The sequence below is a fragment of the Erythrolamprus reginae genome, chromosome 1 (assembly GCF_031021105.1).
Source record: "Erythrolamprus reginae isolate rEryReg1 chromosome 1, rEryReg1.hap1, whole genome shotgun sequence".
NCBI classification, from domain to species: Eukaryota; Metazoa; Chordata; class Lepidosauria; order Squamata; family Dipsadidae; genus Erythrolamprus; species Erythrolamprus reginae.
In genome coordinates this window covers 257,664,104-257,679,055 of record NC_091950.1, presented here as the reverse complement: position 1 = coordinate 257,679,055, position 14,952 = coordinate 257,664,104, and the positions used below count along the sequence as shown (strand labels likewise).

Genomic DNA, 14,952 nt, shown 5'->3' with positions numbered 1-14,952 from the left:
CATGGCACCGGACCAGATTATCTCAGGGACCGCCTTCTGCTGCACGAATCCCAGCAACCAGTTAGGTCCCACAGAGTGGATCTTCTCCGGGTCCCGTCAACTAAAGAATGTCGCTTGGCGGGACCCAGGGGAAGAGCCTTCTCTGTGGCGGCCCCAGCCCTCTGGAACCAACTCCCCCCAAAGATTAGAATTGCCACCACCCTCCTTGCCTTTCGTAAGCTGCTTAAAACCCACCTCTGCCATCAGGAATGGGGGAATTGAGACCCTCTTCCCCCTAGGCCTTTACAATTCTATGCATGGTATGTATGTATGTATGTATGGTTGGTTTTTTAATATATATTAATGGGTTTTTAATTGTTTCTAGCATCAGACTACTATTGTACACTGCTTTATTGTTGCTGTTAGCCGCCCCGAGTCTCTGGAGAGGGGCGGCATACAAATCCAATAAAAAAATAAATAAATAAATCTGGGTCCTCCTTTTACTGACCTTGGAAGGATGGAAGGATGAGTCAACCTTGAGCCTACTGAGATTCGATCTGCCAAACTGCTGACAGCTGGTGATCAGCAGAAATAGCTTGCAATACTGTACTCTAACCCCTGTGCCACTGAGGCATAAAAAATAGCTACAGACTTTGACATCCTGGCCATAAACTGTTTCAATTCCTCGCCTGAGGACACCACTGTAGGGCATTGCATGTCAAAATAACAGGACACAAAGACGTTTTCCCCCTCATGCCATCACTGCTGAACACCTAATTCCCACAACACTGCCCTATGCCTAACTATATTAATCCATGTAGTAGAGCTGTATTATTATTATCCTTCTCATATTTCCTGCTACCTTCTCCTTTTGGTGTCTTGTATCACTTTATTGCTTGCACCTTACGATTTCTGATTGCATCTTATGGATTTACAGTATGATTTATCACCTTGTTGCTTGTATGTACGCTACACCGGAGCAGGGGTGGGTTCTACTTACCTTCGCTACCGGTGCACATCGCTACGTTTCACCTCCACGCATGCTCAGAAGGTGGTTTCAGGCTGAAACACAGCTGAGGAGCTGTTCAGCTGTGCTTCGGATGAAGAAATAAAAGTCGATATTAACCCAGGGTGTGGAGGGCTTTTTGCACAGCAGAAGACGATGAGAAGCTGTTATGTTCGTTTAAATAATTGAAGAAATTCACTGATTGGTTAAGACGCGGCTAAATGTAAGTTGCCGCCAAAGTTAAACAGTTGTCAGTTAAAAAGCCCGCGTATAAGCAAAGGTATAAATAGGGCAACGGGTTAGCCGTTGCCCTTGTTGGGAGTTGCTTTTCAGGAGAACGCTTGCTCATTGTGTGTTGTGAATAAACTGATTATGAACCGACAGAAGTCTCCGGTGCAGTGATTTAACAGTGGCAACGAGGAGGTCGAACTCCCGCCAAGCAACCATGAGTTCGGTCATGGCTCCACCACCACCTTTCTTCAATTCAGACTCGGAATCCTGGACATCATACATGTCCAAATTTAGAATCTTTCTACAAGCAAGCAACCTACAAGAATGGAAAAAATCACCGAAAATTCCCCAAAAAAGATGGCAGCGCACATGGACCGGCCCAGACAGAATCTGATCTGTGACACCAAAATTACATCACCAGCAGGTCACGAACGATTCAGGTAACCTGGTTTGAACCGGAAGGAACGTGGCCACCCTTCCACCGGAGACAAAGTCCTTGTGCGTCCAAACACATTTGGCTAATAAAAATTATAGTATTCTAGATGTTACCATAAAGAGAAATGGCTTTGATAGCAAGCTTGGAGACCCCATTTGGAGCCGATCAATTGGCTGGTTTGATTGCTGCCAGAGGGTGGGGAGGAGTGGATGGGGTTGAGTTTTGAATTTGTAACTGTGGATTTTTAAATTTGTACAGGTAGTCCTCGACTTACAACCATTCGTTTAGTGACCATTTTGCATTACAACAGCACTGAACAAGAAGACTCGTGGCAGCTTTTCACACTTATGACTGTTTGCAGGATCCCCTTAGTCATATGACCAAAATCCAGCTGCTTGGCATTTATTACAGTTGTACAATCCTTGGGTCATGTGATTCTCTTAACAATTGTGGTAAGAAAAGTTGTAAAATGGGGCAAAACTCATTTAACAAGTGCCTAATTTAGCCACAGACATTTTGGGTTCAATTATGGTCATAAGTCAAGAATTACCTGTGTGCCACCCAGAGTCATTGTGTGTGAATTGGGTGGCTACCTAAATGTATTTATTGAATAAATAAAGCTATTTACTAGCCTTAGCAAATACACTGGAGTAAATACCCTCCAAGCAATATCCATGTGAGATTTCCAAGAGGATCTGAAAACTAGCATGATCATCCCAAGCTTTACTGAAAGTAAAAAAAAAATTACAGGCGTAAACGTGCAGTGCGCCTTGTGATGGATAACAGGTTTGTACAGTATGCTGTGTTCTGCCATGGCATGTCGCTGCCAAGGGGCTGGTTTGCAAAGTTTTATAACCATTGTGCCGAGCAGGTGCAAAACAAGTTGGGTGAGAAACTGATCTATCATCTGAGAAATGCTTTTCTGGTGACCACCTTCGTTTTTCTACACCTGCATTTTCAGCTGTAGCTTCTGCTGGGCACCATACAAATTTTTATATTAAAAGTTCACACAGCGGTTAAACATGGTATTAGCTTTAGCATGCACAAAGAAGGATAGTTTGGTCATCTTGTTCAGAAGCAGTGTTTTCACTCTTGTTGTTGTCCAAGCTGCTCTCTTCTTAAGCACTTGTACACATGACTTTTGTATGTAAATTGTAGATAAATGTATGCACAAATATTGGTTGCTCTCTGTGTGCAAGGAACTGCCCTAATGAAACGCAGTCAAGTATCCATACAGCTATCAGGAGCTGAACTCACCTGAAAAGAGTCTTTTTGTTATATAGGTTACTAGACAACCATGTCCTGCTGAGTCATTGTGATGGTGAGGTATTTATTTCCTTATCTAAACAGAGAAACAATGACCAAGGGAGGGCAGAAAAGCAGTGGGAACAGGAATGACTTCTGAATGCTTCCCCATTGAGTTTCCTTGTGGGAAACTAGCAGGGAGCATCATAAATCCCCTTCCCCTTTCCAGCAGACAGATAACCCATTGCTCTTTGGTGGGGGAATGGAGTAAGGGATTGTGAGACTGGCTGGGAAACTGTCACAGAGTGTTGACAATGAAGATCAGCCGATTGCAGCAGCGCAGCAGTAGGCATTTGGTGTGAAGCAGCCACAACTTTTCCAAATATCATTTCTTCAAGCGTCAGTGATCCCAGATTTTGGACATATTCTATAAGTTAGCTCATTTGAGGTACCTTGGTTCAAAAAATAATGGTTGCCCTATGAGACATTGTTTCCTCCAGTGAAATGTCATGACAACAGTTTTAGCAGTACAGTGATACCTCATCTTACAAACGCCTCGTCATACAAACTTTTCGAGATACAAACCCTGGGCTTAAGATTTTTTTGCCTCTTCTTACAAACTATTTTCACCTTACAAACCCACCGCCACTGCTGGGATACCCCACCTCCGGACTTCCGCTGCCAGCGAAGCAGCGCTGCTGGGATTCCCCTGAGGCTCCCCCCAATGGCAAACCTCACCTCCAGACTTCAGTGTTTTTGTGATGCTGCAGGGGATTCCCAGCGGGGAAATCCCAGCAGTGCAAAAACGGGCGCTTCGCTGGCAACTGAAGTCCAGAGATGGGGTTTCCCAGCGAAGGGAGCATCAGTGAAATCGCAGCATCGTAAAAACACCGAAGTCCTCAAAACCCCACCTCCGGACCTCTATGTTTTTGCGATGCTGCGATTTCACTAGGCTCCCCTCACTGGGAAACCCCACCTCTGGACTTCTGTTGCCAGCGAAGCACTCGTTTTTGTGATGCTGGGATTCCCCTGCGCAAAAACACAAAAGTCTGGAGGTGGGGTTTCCCATGGAGGGGAGCCTCAGGGGAATCCCAGCAGCACAAAAATGGGCGCTTCGGTTGGCAAAAGGGGTGAATTTTGGGCTTGCACGCATTAATCGCTTTTCCATTGATTCCTATGGGAAACATTGTTTCATCTTACAAACTTTTCACCTTAAGAACCTCGTCCCGGAACCAATTAAGTTGGTAAGACAAGGTATCACTGTATATAGATTCTCACGGATAGCCCAATATTTTAAATGCACTATTCACATTATCTTTTGATTAATCATATTGGGCGAGGCTGATGGAAGTTCTGAAGTTCTGAAACATCCCAAGGGCATCTTACTTGGTTTTATTGAACTGTTTCTGGATTCCGACTCTCTCTCTCTCTCTTTCTTTCTCTCTCTCTCTTTTTCCTCTCTCTCTCCCTCCCTCCCTCCATCTATATCTTTGTCAGGCCGAAGTCTTCATGTGGAGTTAGAGAGTTCAGCCTGACACAACACAAGGGGGAATGGGAGGGGTAGTGAGTAGTCAGAGGGGAAAGTTACTAGACACAACCAAAGATCTAGTGCCAGAATAACATTAACTTGCATTTTCAGTCTGGTGGGTGTCAACATACCAAGGGAATTAACTATGGGATATACTGTAATTACTACTGGCACTCACTCACTCTCACTCTTTGTGACCACACAACACGCCAGGAGCCCACATCCTCCACTGTTTCCCAGAGTTTCCCAAATTCATGTTCAATGTTTCGAATATGTTGATTCAGGTATATTACTGACTGAGTAATTCGGAAGAGATGTGCCCACAATTAAATAATCAAATATATATATTGGTTTAAAATGCTTTATTCCACGTTAGTTTAATGGCAAAGTTTTATCTTTACACATCTTGATCTTTCCACTCTTTCCGAAATACAGACCTGCAAAGTTGTAGTCCCTTGCAATCACTTGACACACAGTTATTGCCCCATCTAAAGTCGGCTTTTCTATCTACAGAAGTGAGTGACCCCAGATTCCCGGCCAAAGTTTAGTGGAATTTTTTTATTACTTCAGCTGCCGTTTTCTCATCCATTGCAGGTTTTCGTGCACTACCAGGCTGCAAAAATTTCTTAATTGTGGGTATGTTACTTATCCTGCCTTTAAAAGCCTGAAAAAGAAAAAAAGAGGGGAAAACTTTAGAGGGGGTGGGAATGAATTTTTAATGACATTGCTGAGTATTTGTCATCTGAATAACCTGAATACTATATTCTGAAGGCTCATTTAATGCTGCTATTTAATCTCAGTTGCAAATTGTAATTATCAAGTGAGGTTTATGTGTTAACCCAGTCTTGCACAATAACGTTGGTTAAAAGATTTGCTTTGTGTGTATATTTTTAAATACGTATTGATTCCTAGTCACTGCCTTGGACAAATATTTGCAGGGTTTTTTGCAGCGGTGAAATTCAGCAGGTTCTGACAGGTTCTGGAGAACCAGTAGCGGTAATATTGAGTAGTTCAGAGAACTGGCAAATATCACCTCTGGCTGGCCCAAGAGTGGAGTGGGAATGGGGATTTTGCAATATCCTTCCCCTGGAGTAGCGAGGGAATGGGGATTTTGCAATATCCTTCCCCTGGAGTGCAGTGGAGTGGGGATGGAGATTTTGCAATATTTGCCTATTAAGGTTGAAGATATACATTTTAAAATATTAATAAATAATATGAAGAACTAGAATTCCATGTATGCTGAAATGTGAATATCCCGAGCGATTATGTATACACATTAATGATTTTGTGTACATTAGATATATGCAAATAGCTAATTTAATTAAAATCATTGTCTCTGGTCCACTTCTGTCAACTGTAGAACCTGGCATGTGGCTATAATAATAATATTTGTATATTTATAAATATTACATATAATATTTGTAATATAAATATTATTATTACAGCCACATGCCAGGTTCTACAGTTGACAGAAGTGGACCAGAGACAAAAGTTTTAATTAAAATGTAAATGTAGTTAACATGATTACAGCTCATGTACTTAACTGTTATTGTCTTCTGTCACCAACACATGAGGCTGCTTATAGGAAGGTTATCTAAAGATTTGTGCATGCTTTAAACCTTGGTATACAGGATGTATATTTATGATGTAAGTGAAGTAGTAGATACTTGCATGCAACATATTGCATGCAATTGTTTCAGCTGAACCATTAGGATAGCAATTTACTAATTTGTTGTAGCTACAGTAACTGGGGGGGAAAAGACCCAGATTCAAATTAAAGTCTTGTGCCAGAATTACTGCACATTAACTTGCATTTTCAGTCTGGTGGGTGTCAACATACCAAGGGAATTAACTATGGGATATACTGTAATTAGTAATGGCAGATTGATTTTGAATGGCTGCTGAAATGACCACCGCTTATTATGCATGGTACAGCAAACTTCCTTGGATTTCTCTCATCGCCATTTGGAGAACTTGGATCCAAGACCTGATGGGATTTTGATTTGGTGTTGTGCTGTGTGTTTCTATTGCTTGTCAAAGAGAAGTTGCTTACCTTTAATAGAGGAAATGTGGAAAGAATGTCTGCATCCAACTCTTCCACCATCAAAATGCTTTCAAATAGTTGAACATCTGCTCTGCTAAGTTGTTTTCCAACAAGGAAGTCTTGGCCGTGATCTTTGAGCACCTTCAGAGCACAACACACATTAAAGGCTTATTTAGATAAATATTCAATATTGAAAGGGACTATTTGAAGGTCCTGGAGGTTAGCCAACTCGTGAAGATTCCATCCTTTCACAGGGAATGTATTACCCCCCTTCTTTAATGTTAATGTACAAAGTGAGCTTTAATTTCAAGAGACACATCACAAGGGTTTCTTTCTTTTCTCTTCTGATTGCTTATTTGAACCCTAGGACAATCATTAAGTGTTGTACCTCATGATTCTTGACAAAGGTATCTTTTCTTTTATGTACACTGAGAGCATATGCACCAAGGACAAATTCCTTGTGTGTGTAATCACACTTAGCCAATAAAGCATTATATTCTATTCTGTATTTAGAAAAATTAAATATACAGTGGTACCTCATCATACGAACTTAATTGGTTCCAGGAGGAGGTTCGTAAGGTGAAAAGTTCGTAAGATGAAACAATGTTTCCCATAGGAATCAATGTAAAAGCAAATAATGCGTGCAAATCCTTCAGGAAAATCCCAAACTTTAGAAGGGAGGCGAACAGAGGGCAGGGAGGAGCAGCTAAAGGGGGCGGGTGGAAGAAGCAAGGCTAGGCTAAAGGGTGAGTGGGAAGGAAGAAAGGCAAGGGGGGCGCCCCTCCCTTTTCTTTCTTCAAAAGACACCGTTTCAGTGCCTTTGCAAGCACGTTGTTCTCTGCAAAATCTTTCCTACTCCAAGCAGCCCCTCCCTTTTCTTTCTTCAAAAAAGGGGGGGAAAAGAAACCCCTTCATCCCAGCAGCAGCTGCGTGGGTTTGTAAGGTGAAAATAGTTCGGAAGAAGAGGCAAAAAATCTTAAACACTGGGTTCGTATCTTGAAAAGTTCGTTAGGAGAGGCGTTCGTAAGATGAGGTAACACTGTATTCCTATGCAAAGAGAATGAGCAGAATTGCCTCAAAAGCCCACTTTTCAATTTTGAAAAATATCCAGTGAGATGCAGTTCTTCATTTGTCCTTATCCTCTTAGCTTTGAGAGATTCTACTATACTTTATGGTTTCCAGGAACTCAAATGCATTATGCGGTGGGGGGAAGCAAATTGTAATTCCCTTATTCTATATCCATAAAAGTTGTAGAAAAGAGTTTGAACTTTTTCAGTGATTTTCCCTGTTGATTTTAGAAGTCATGTTGAGTAACCTCTTTTTTAAAATAAGGATTTCCCATATTACATGGAAGCAATATGGCATAAGACATAGGACACACAGTATTTTAATAGTGAACAAAATTATGTTTTGGAACAATGCAGGATTTTTTACTTCCTGCTCTAACCATTATTGTAAACCTTCCTGATCAGGAGAAAAATATCTTACAATAGGTTGAATAGTATTCATTACTATTCTGACAGAACGTTTTGCAAACGTCTCTCCATCTACCAGACAAATACATAGAATTGTAAATTAAAACTCAACACTGTCCACATGCTCTCTTTCATAATATTCAAAAACTGTTGCTGAGGGCAGTGTCTTTTCCGTCTGATGGTATCATCAGATAAACTCCTATTCTGAATGAACATTTCTGTCAGGCCTTCAGAGGAGACTATTTACTGAAGATATGGAGTTGGCAGAATTGTACTCCTACTGAGGGGAATTCCCAGCATTTCCAAATTGGTCTACACCAGGGCTGTCAAAGTCGATTTCATTGAGGGCCACATCAGGGTTGTGTTTGACCTCAGGGGACCAGAATGGTGAGTCCACATCAATGCCACCCCGTCAGCGATGCCTGTGGTGACTGGAGCATTCTGCCTGAGAAAATGAGCTCAGAAGCTCCATTTTCAGCTACCACAGCCTCCTGCAACCCTCTTCCAGTAAAATGAAGCTCAGGAGGCCCACATGAAGCCTTCCTGAGCTCCATTTTCCACAGCAGGAGGCTATGGCAGCCGAAAACAGAGCTCAGGAGCCTGTTTTTGCTGGCAGAAGCACTGCGAGCTGGTCCTTCACTGTTTCCAGGGTAGCCTGCAGGCCGGATGTAGGCCTGGGGTCTTGAGTTTGAAAAAGACATGTTAGGGTTTTGCTGCTCCTGCTGCTGTTTGTTGTGCTCCATTTCTGAAATCAAATGCCCATCACCTTAGCTTTCCTTTTGCTCCCTACCTTTTCATAGACTGGGAAATATCTGGTGGTGGCTTTTTCCAGGATTGCCTGTAACTCCTTCTCCTTGGTGTCGGCTGGCTTGAAGTAAAGCATCATAATTCCCTCGTTGAGATCTACCGTACCTTCACAGTACATGTCAATTCTGAAAATGAAAAAAAAAGATCTTGCTGTATGTCTAGACAGCTGTGAATGCAGAGCTTCCTCCACTCATTTCCAGATGCAGAGATGTTGGAGTGACTTGGTTCATTCTTGCAATACAAAAGAGTCCCTCCTTTCAATTATGCAACCATCAATTAAAAGCATCAATAGAACTTTATATTTCAGTTTCAAGTAATCATCACACTTCACATGTATTGTATCTTCTGCATTATACTGACATTCATTCATTCCTTAATAAGATGAATGTAGCTTAAAATCAGTCATGGTAGTCCTTGACTTATCACTATAATTGACTAAAATTTATGTTGCTAAGTAAAACTGTTGTTAAGTGAATTTTACTGCATTTTACTTTTCTTGCCACAGTGAATCACTGCAATTGTTAAGTTAATATCAGGGTTGTTCAGTGAATCTGTCTCCTCCATTGTAGTTGCTTGTCAGAATGTCACCAAAAATGATCACATGACCCTGGGACACGGCAACCATAATTAATAAGTGCCCGTTGCCAGGTGCCTGGATTTTGATCATGTGACCATTGGGATGCTGCACTGGTCATCAGTGTGAAAAAATAGTCATAAGTCACTTTTTTTTAGTGCTGTAACTTCAAACATCACTAAATAAACTGTTGTAAATCAAGGATGTGTCTGAAGTGTACTTGCAATGTGTTTCTGTTTATATGGAATTTCCCAGGTGAAACTTCCTTTCCTGTAAGTTTTGATAGTCCTTTAGCTAGTGTTTTATTCCTGCTGCTCAACAAGTGACTCCTTTCCAGACAGAGAAGGAGAAGTGGGACTAGGATATCAATTTAACACCATAGGAGTGGTACTCCTTGGTATGCTATTAGCCCTTAAAATCTTCAAAAGCCATCTTTTCAGTGAAGAATATGGGAGGGAAAGAGGGAAGGAGGGAGAGAGGGGGGAACAACTATTTTAATGTGATGCTAGAAGCAAATAAGTACATAATACCTAGAAATAGAGCACTGACCTAATTTACCAGGCTTAAATAGTTCCAAGGAATGCCCTGACTTCTAATGATCTTGTTCAAGTGACCTTCATTCTAATTCAGACAATATATATTGCCCTTTTCAGAAGGCTTCTGTCCTACTTGAAAGTGACTGAATACCAAAATTTGCTGACTCATAGTATGTCAGCAGAACCTACACCACCTTTCGACTTCCGGCAGTGATGTTATTTATTTTTATAAATAAAAATAATCGATATCTTATACTGCATATAATGACAGCAGCTAGAATGATTTACATCCAACACTGCAAATCAGAAACAGCTCCTTCAAGCACGATGGTAATTAAAAAGATATTAGAATGTGCTGAAATGAATAAATTAACTATGAAATACACGACAGAGAGGAAACAAAATTTTATAAAATAAGGAACAAATGGTACAATTGGCTGGAACATAAAAATAAAGTTAATAATAATGGTAGGACAATAAATCAATCAAAATAGGTATGGATATTTGTATTTATGTATATAGACATATGAAAACAAGGTGATAGGTGGATATAGTTAGACGAGATGTTAGATATTAAGAAGAAATTATATGTAGGACTTAAGAAATATATGAATAAATATAAATTAAAGAATAAGAGATATAGAAACGGTGTACAGTGTTCCCTCGCTTTTCACGGGGGATGCGTTCCAAGATCGCCCGCGAAAGTCGAATTTCCGCGAAGTAGAGATGCGGAAGTAAATACACTATTTTTGGCTATGAACAGTATCACAAACCTTCCCTTAACACTTTAAACCCCTAAATTGCAATTTTCCATTCCCTTAGCAACCATTTAGATTATTACTCACCATGTTTATTTATTAAAGTTTATTTAAAAATATATTTATTAAAAGCAGACGAAAGTTTGGCGACGACATATGACGTCATCGGGTGGGAAAAACCGTGGTATAGGGGAAAAACCTGCGAAGTATTTTTTAATTAATATTTTTGGAAAACCGTGGTATAGACTTTTCGCGAAGTTCGAACCCCTGAAAATCGAGGGAACACTGTACATAGTATGTATACCGATGTAGTATGCTATAAAAACATGGTGTTATGCGATGTAATGAGGATGTTACATGATGTTATGTTACATGATGTTATGTTACGTGATGTTATGTTACGTTATGTCATGTTGGTTCTGAACGTGTGGTTTGTATTTAATGTTGTTTTTAAAACTGATAAAAACTTTATTTTAAAAAGAACATACACCAACTCTCATAGTTTGTCAAGAACTGCCTGTTCCTCCTCATACGATGTATTGAAAATATTTATAAAATGTTACATTACAGTGCTCTCTCCTTCAGGTCCTTCCCATAGAGATTGTATTTTCCTGCGATGTAATTAAGAATGGCTCGCGTTTGCACCAGCTTCATGCCATCAATTTCCACCATGGGCACTTGCTGGAAAAGCAGGCATCCATCTGGTAAAGGAAAAGGACATATTAATGGAAGGGTTCTCCACAACAATTAGCATAGCAAATGATCTAGAGATACATTTTATAGGGCAGGAGTGGGGAATGACGGCCCTCTTATGACTTTTGGACTTCAAGTCCCAGAATTCCATGCTGTCTTGAGGTCCACAAGTCATAAAGAGGCCATCGTTCCCCACTTCTGTTATAGGGCATGCTTATAATTTCAATATTTCCCCTATACAGCGGTGGGTTGCACTTACCCGCATACCAGTGCGCTATGCGCACATTCTACTGATTTGAGGGGGGGTGCCCATGTGTGCGCCCCCTCGCATGCACTGCCTCAAGTGATTTTGCTTCCACGCATGCACAGGAAGCAAAAACGCTCCAAATTCTCACAAACATGAATGCCCCCTTGCAAGATTTTGCTTCTGCGCATGCACAGGAAGCAAAAAAAGGCCCCAAATTTCAGAAAAAAAGATGGTGCTGCCTGACGGACCAGTGAAGACGGCACCGGAGTGGTCACACGCAAATTGTGCAATCTGGCGGCTGCTACTGGAACGGACTCCTGGGGTGTACTCAGTGAAGGGCTACCAAAATTTTTACTACCACACTGGGGCATGGCTAATGCAGGCTGCCCTGCATTTTTCTTGCAAATTGGGTTCCCTGGGGTGGAGCTCCATTTTCACTACCCCACTGCGTTCTCCCCCATCCGGGCAGTAGCCCACCCCTGGACGTACTGGTAGCAACCCACGACTGCCCCTATATTTCTGAATGTCACTTGCTTAATATTTAGATCAAAATTCTGCTGAATATTACACACAAACACACACATAGAGTAATGCTCACCATTTTTTAACTTTTGTAGACCTTCTTTTGAATCAATGTATTGTTCTTCAAACTAGTAAATGGAAAAGACAAAATATTCCCATGACTTCCAAAATGATTTGCAAGTGCCAAATTCATTCTCAGGTCCGTCATCCCTGGCAGAGATTTGTAAAAAAAGGAACTTTCTACACCAAGATGAAATTGGTTAGCTGGATTCATTGCATTAAATTGTGACAACCCAGCCAGTTGGGGCTGAAACAAGCCATGACTAAGAAAAGCATAGTTTGGAAGTTAATCACTTAGTACATTTTAGGGGTAGATTATATTGATTTCCATAATGTCATCTTCATTATTTTTGCAGCTTATTTGCCCATTACAAATTTGTATCTAAAAACTAGAATAGTGAAATAGTTTAGGTCTGAATTAATCAGCTTTAATTAATCCTAATGTTTAAGAATAGACAAGTTATTTTGGCAATGAAGGAAAAACAAATCCCTCAAGCGATTCTTCCTGAGGATAAAATATGCAATTTGTTTTCCCAAATGTATTTTAAGTTTCTTTCTCTTGTCCCCCATTTTCTTTTTTTGTGGGGAGGAGCAGCATACAGAGTTCTCCATTTTATCCTCATAAATGCCTTATAAACACTGACAGGCTCAGACACCAAATCTGGACTCTTATTTTCCTCATGTTAAATTATAAATTTGCTGACATGTAATTTCTACATGTAGTATAAATTTAGATTTGTTGTAAATTGTTTTTTCACTTTGTTGTGAGCCGCCCCGAGTCTGCGGAGAGGGGCGGCATACAAATCTAAATAAATAAATTAAAAAATAATAATAAATAAAATAAATTTGCCTAGGACAGATGTTTTAATAATAATAACTTAATGGCAGGGCAGCCCCTAATGTAGGGGTCTTACAAGTATAGATGTGTTGGTTGAAAATGATAACATTCAACTTCAAAATTGGAAGAAACAGATTATCCATAATTATTAAGTAAGAGATGTTTTGAGGACTCACCTCTATTCCAGCTGTAGCCAACATCCACCTTATGGTTTCCATTCTCCCTCTTACTTTGAAGTAGTGAAGTTTTGGTTTTCCAGCCATGATTCTACTAAACTGTTATCCTGTGTGGTGGAATATGGTCTGGATTCCTAGAAGCAACAGAATGCATGAGTTCCTAGAGAATTGGGCGGCATACAAATTGAATAAAATAAAATAAATTGAACAAAATAAATGTATTCCTCTTTTTTACCTTCTATTCCACTGAAAGCAACTGGTTATCTTTTGGACTATTTGACAATATTAGCACTATCAAATATATGCTTACTCTCAAAGGAAATTCTACTGAGGTCAATGTCCCTACCTCATAGATAAGCAGGCATAGAATTGCATCATCTATTGATTAGTGCAATTCTATTAAAAGAATTAAGGGGATAACCGTTTGTTCATCTAGCCCAGGGGTAGGCAAAGCTGGCTCTTCTATGACATGTGGACTTCAACTCCCAGAATTCCTGAGCTAGCATGATTGGCTCAGGAATTCTGGGAGTTGAAATCCACAAGTCATAGAAGAGCCAACTTTGCCTACCCCTGAACTGTCCTAGCCGAGGCCATGTTGGTTTCAAAGACTCGTAAACCCCTGAGATTTTTTATTTCTCACAAAACTGTTCTTCAGCTCCACATAATTCTGCTCTTTTCCCCAACATTTCCTTTCAACTTTCAGAGAAGAATCTTGAAATCATTTCCACCCTGGTTTAATAATCACCATTGAATAACATTTTGCCAATCAATAAGCAAGAAGAAGATAAACTTTACAGAATTGCCCCTACCGCCGCTGAATACTGACCTGGGGAAAAGCCTTGGTAAGTGCAGGTTCTTCTTAATGCAAGTGTTGTATTTCATGCACCTTCAATATATAAAGCTCTCAAGCTCCACCTTCTGACAGAAGTGAGATAAGGAGCAGCCCAGATGGAGGAGGAACTTCACTGGTGGCCAACAGAAGAATTCCTGGGCTTTTTTCCAGAAACCTTCTGGTCAGAAAGTTTCAAGCTTGAAACTTTCAAGTCAATCCATATTGGAGAAAATTGGCCCTCACACAGAGCATAATGCAGCTTAAAAATGTATCATGTGCATCAAAACCCAAGCTTGGTTATGCAACAACTGTCTGTATTTAAGGCATATAGCTTTTTGTTTTTTGGTATGATTGCCTCTAAATCTCATAGAAACATAGAAACATAGAAGTCTGACGGCAGAAAAAGACCTCATGGTCCATCTAGTCTGCCCTTATACTATTTTCTGTATTTTATCTTAGGATGGCTATATGTTTATCCCAGGCATGTTTAAATTCAGTTACTGTGGATTTATCTACCACGTCTGCTGGAAGTTTGTTCCAAGGATCTTCTACTCTTTCAGTAAAATAATATTTTCTCATGTTGCTTTTGATCTTTCCCCCAACTAACTTCAGATTGTGTCCCCTTGTTCTTGTGTTCACTTTCCTATTAAAAACACTTCCCTCCTGAACCTTATTTAACCCTTTAATATATTTAAATGTTTCGATCATGTCCCCCCTTTTCCTTCTGTCCTCCAGACTATACAGATTGAGTATAGTCTCCTTGCTTTTTGAGTATAACCTCCTCTAAACCTCCTTCAGTCAACAGGCAGGTAGATGGAGAAAAGCCCTCCACATAAAAGGATCGGTCAGTTTGGTGAATAGTTTGCTTAAAATGTTTGCTTAGGCCTTTTGGACCTTTGTTGTTATTGTTCAGTTGCCAAATCATGTCCAGTTCTTCGCAACTGCATGGACCACAGCACGCTAGG

At 40.4% G+C, this 14,952-nt stretch overlaps 1 protein-coding gene across 1 annotated transcript; it reads right to left on the bottom strand.

Annotated features, from left to right (window-relative positions):
* Positions 1-4,772: 4,772 nt before the first annotated feature.
* On the bottom strand, positions 4,773-14,070 carry LOC139156800 (glutathione S-transferase-like). The gene is made up of 7 exons (XM_070732863.1): positions 13,982-14,070; positions 13,156-13,289; positions 12,158-12,209; positions 11,188-11,320; positions 8,735-8,876; positions 6,479-6,610; positions 4,773-5,089 (listed from the first exon to the last, which is right to left on the bottom strand). The coding sequence occupies exons 2-7, from the start codon at positions 13,240-13,242 to the stop codon at positions 4,970-4,972; spliced, it is 666 nt and encodes a 221-aa protein (XP_070588964.1). The 5' UTR covers positions 13,243-13,289; positions 13,982-14,070; the 3' UTR covers positions 4,773-4,969.
* Between the last annotated feature and the right edge of the window lie 882 nt (positions 14,071-14,952).

What these genes read in the sequence shown, in the direction of transcription:
- LOC139156800 (XM_070732863.1), bottom strand. Translation starts at nt 13,242, where the DNA reads ATGGCTGGAAAACCAAAACTTCACTACTTCAAAGTAAGAGGGAGAATG. An exon ending in GACCTGAAGGAGAGAGCACT is followed by an intron (nt 8,877 to 11,187) that starts GTAATGTAACAT and finishes TTTCATTTTCAG; the next exon opens with AATTGACATGTACTGTGAAG. An exon ending in ATTTCCCAGTCTATGAAAAG is followed by an intron (nt 6,611 to 8,734) that starts GTAGGGAGCAAA and finishes TGTGCTCTGAAG; the next exon opens with GTGCTCAAAGATCACGGCCA.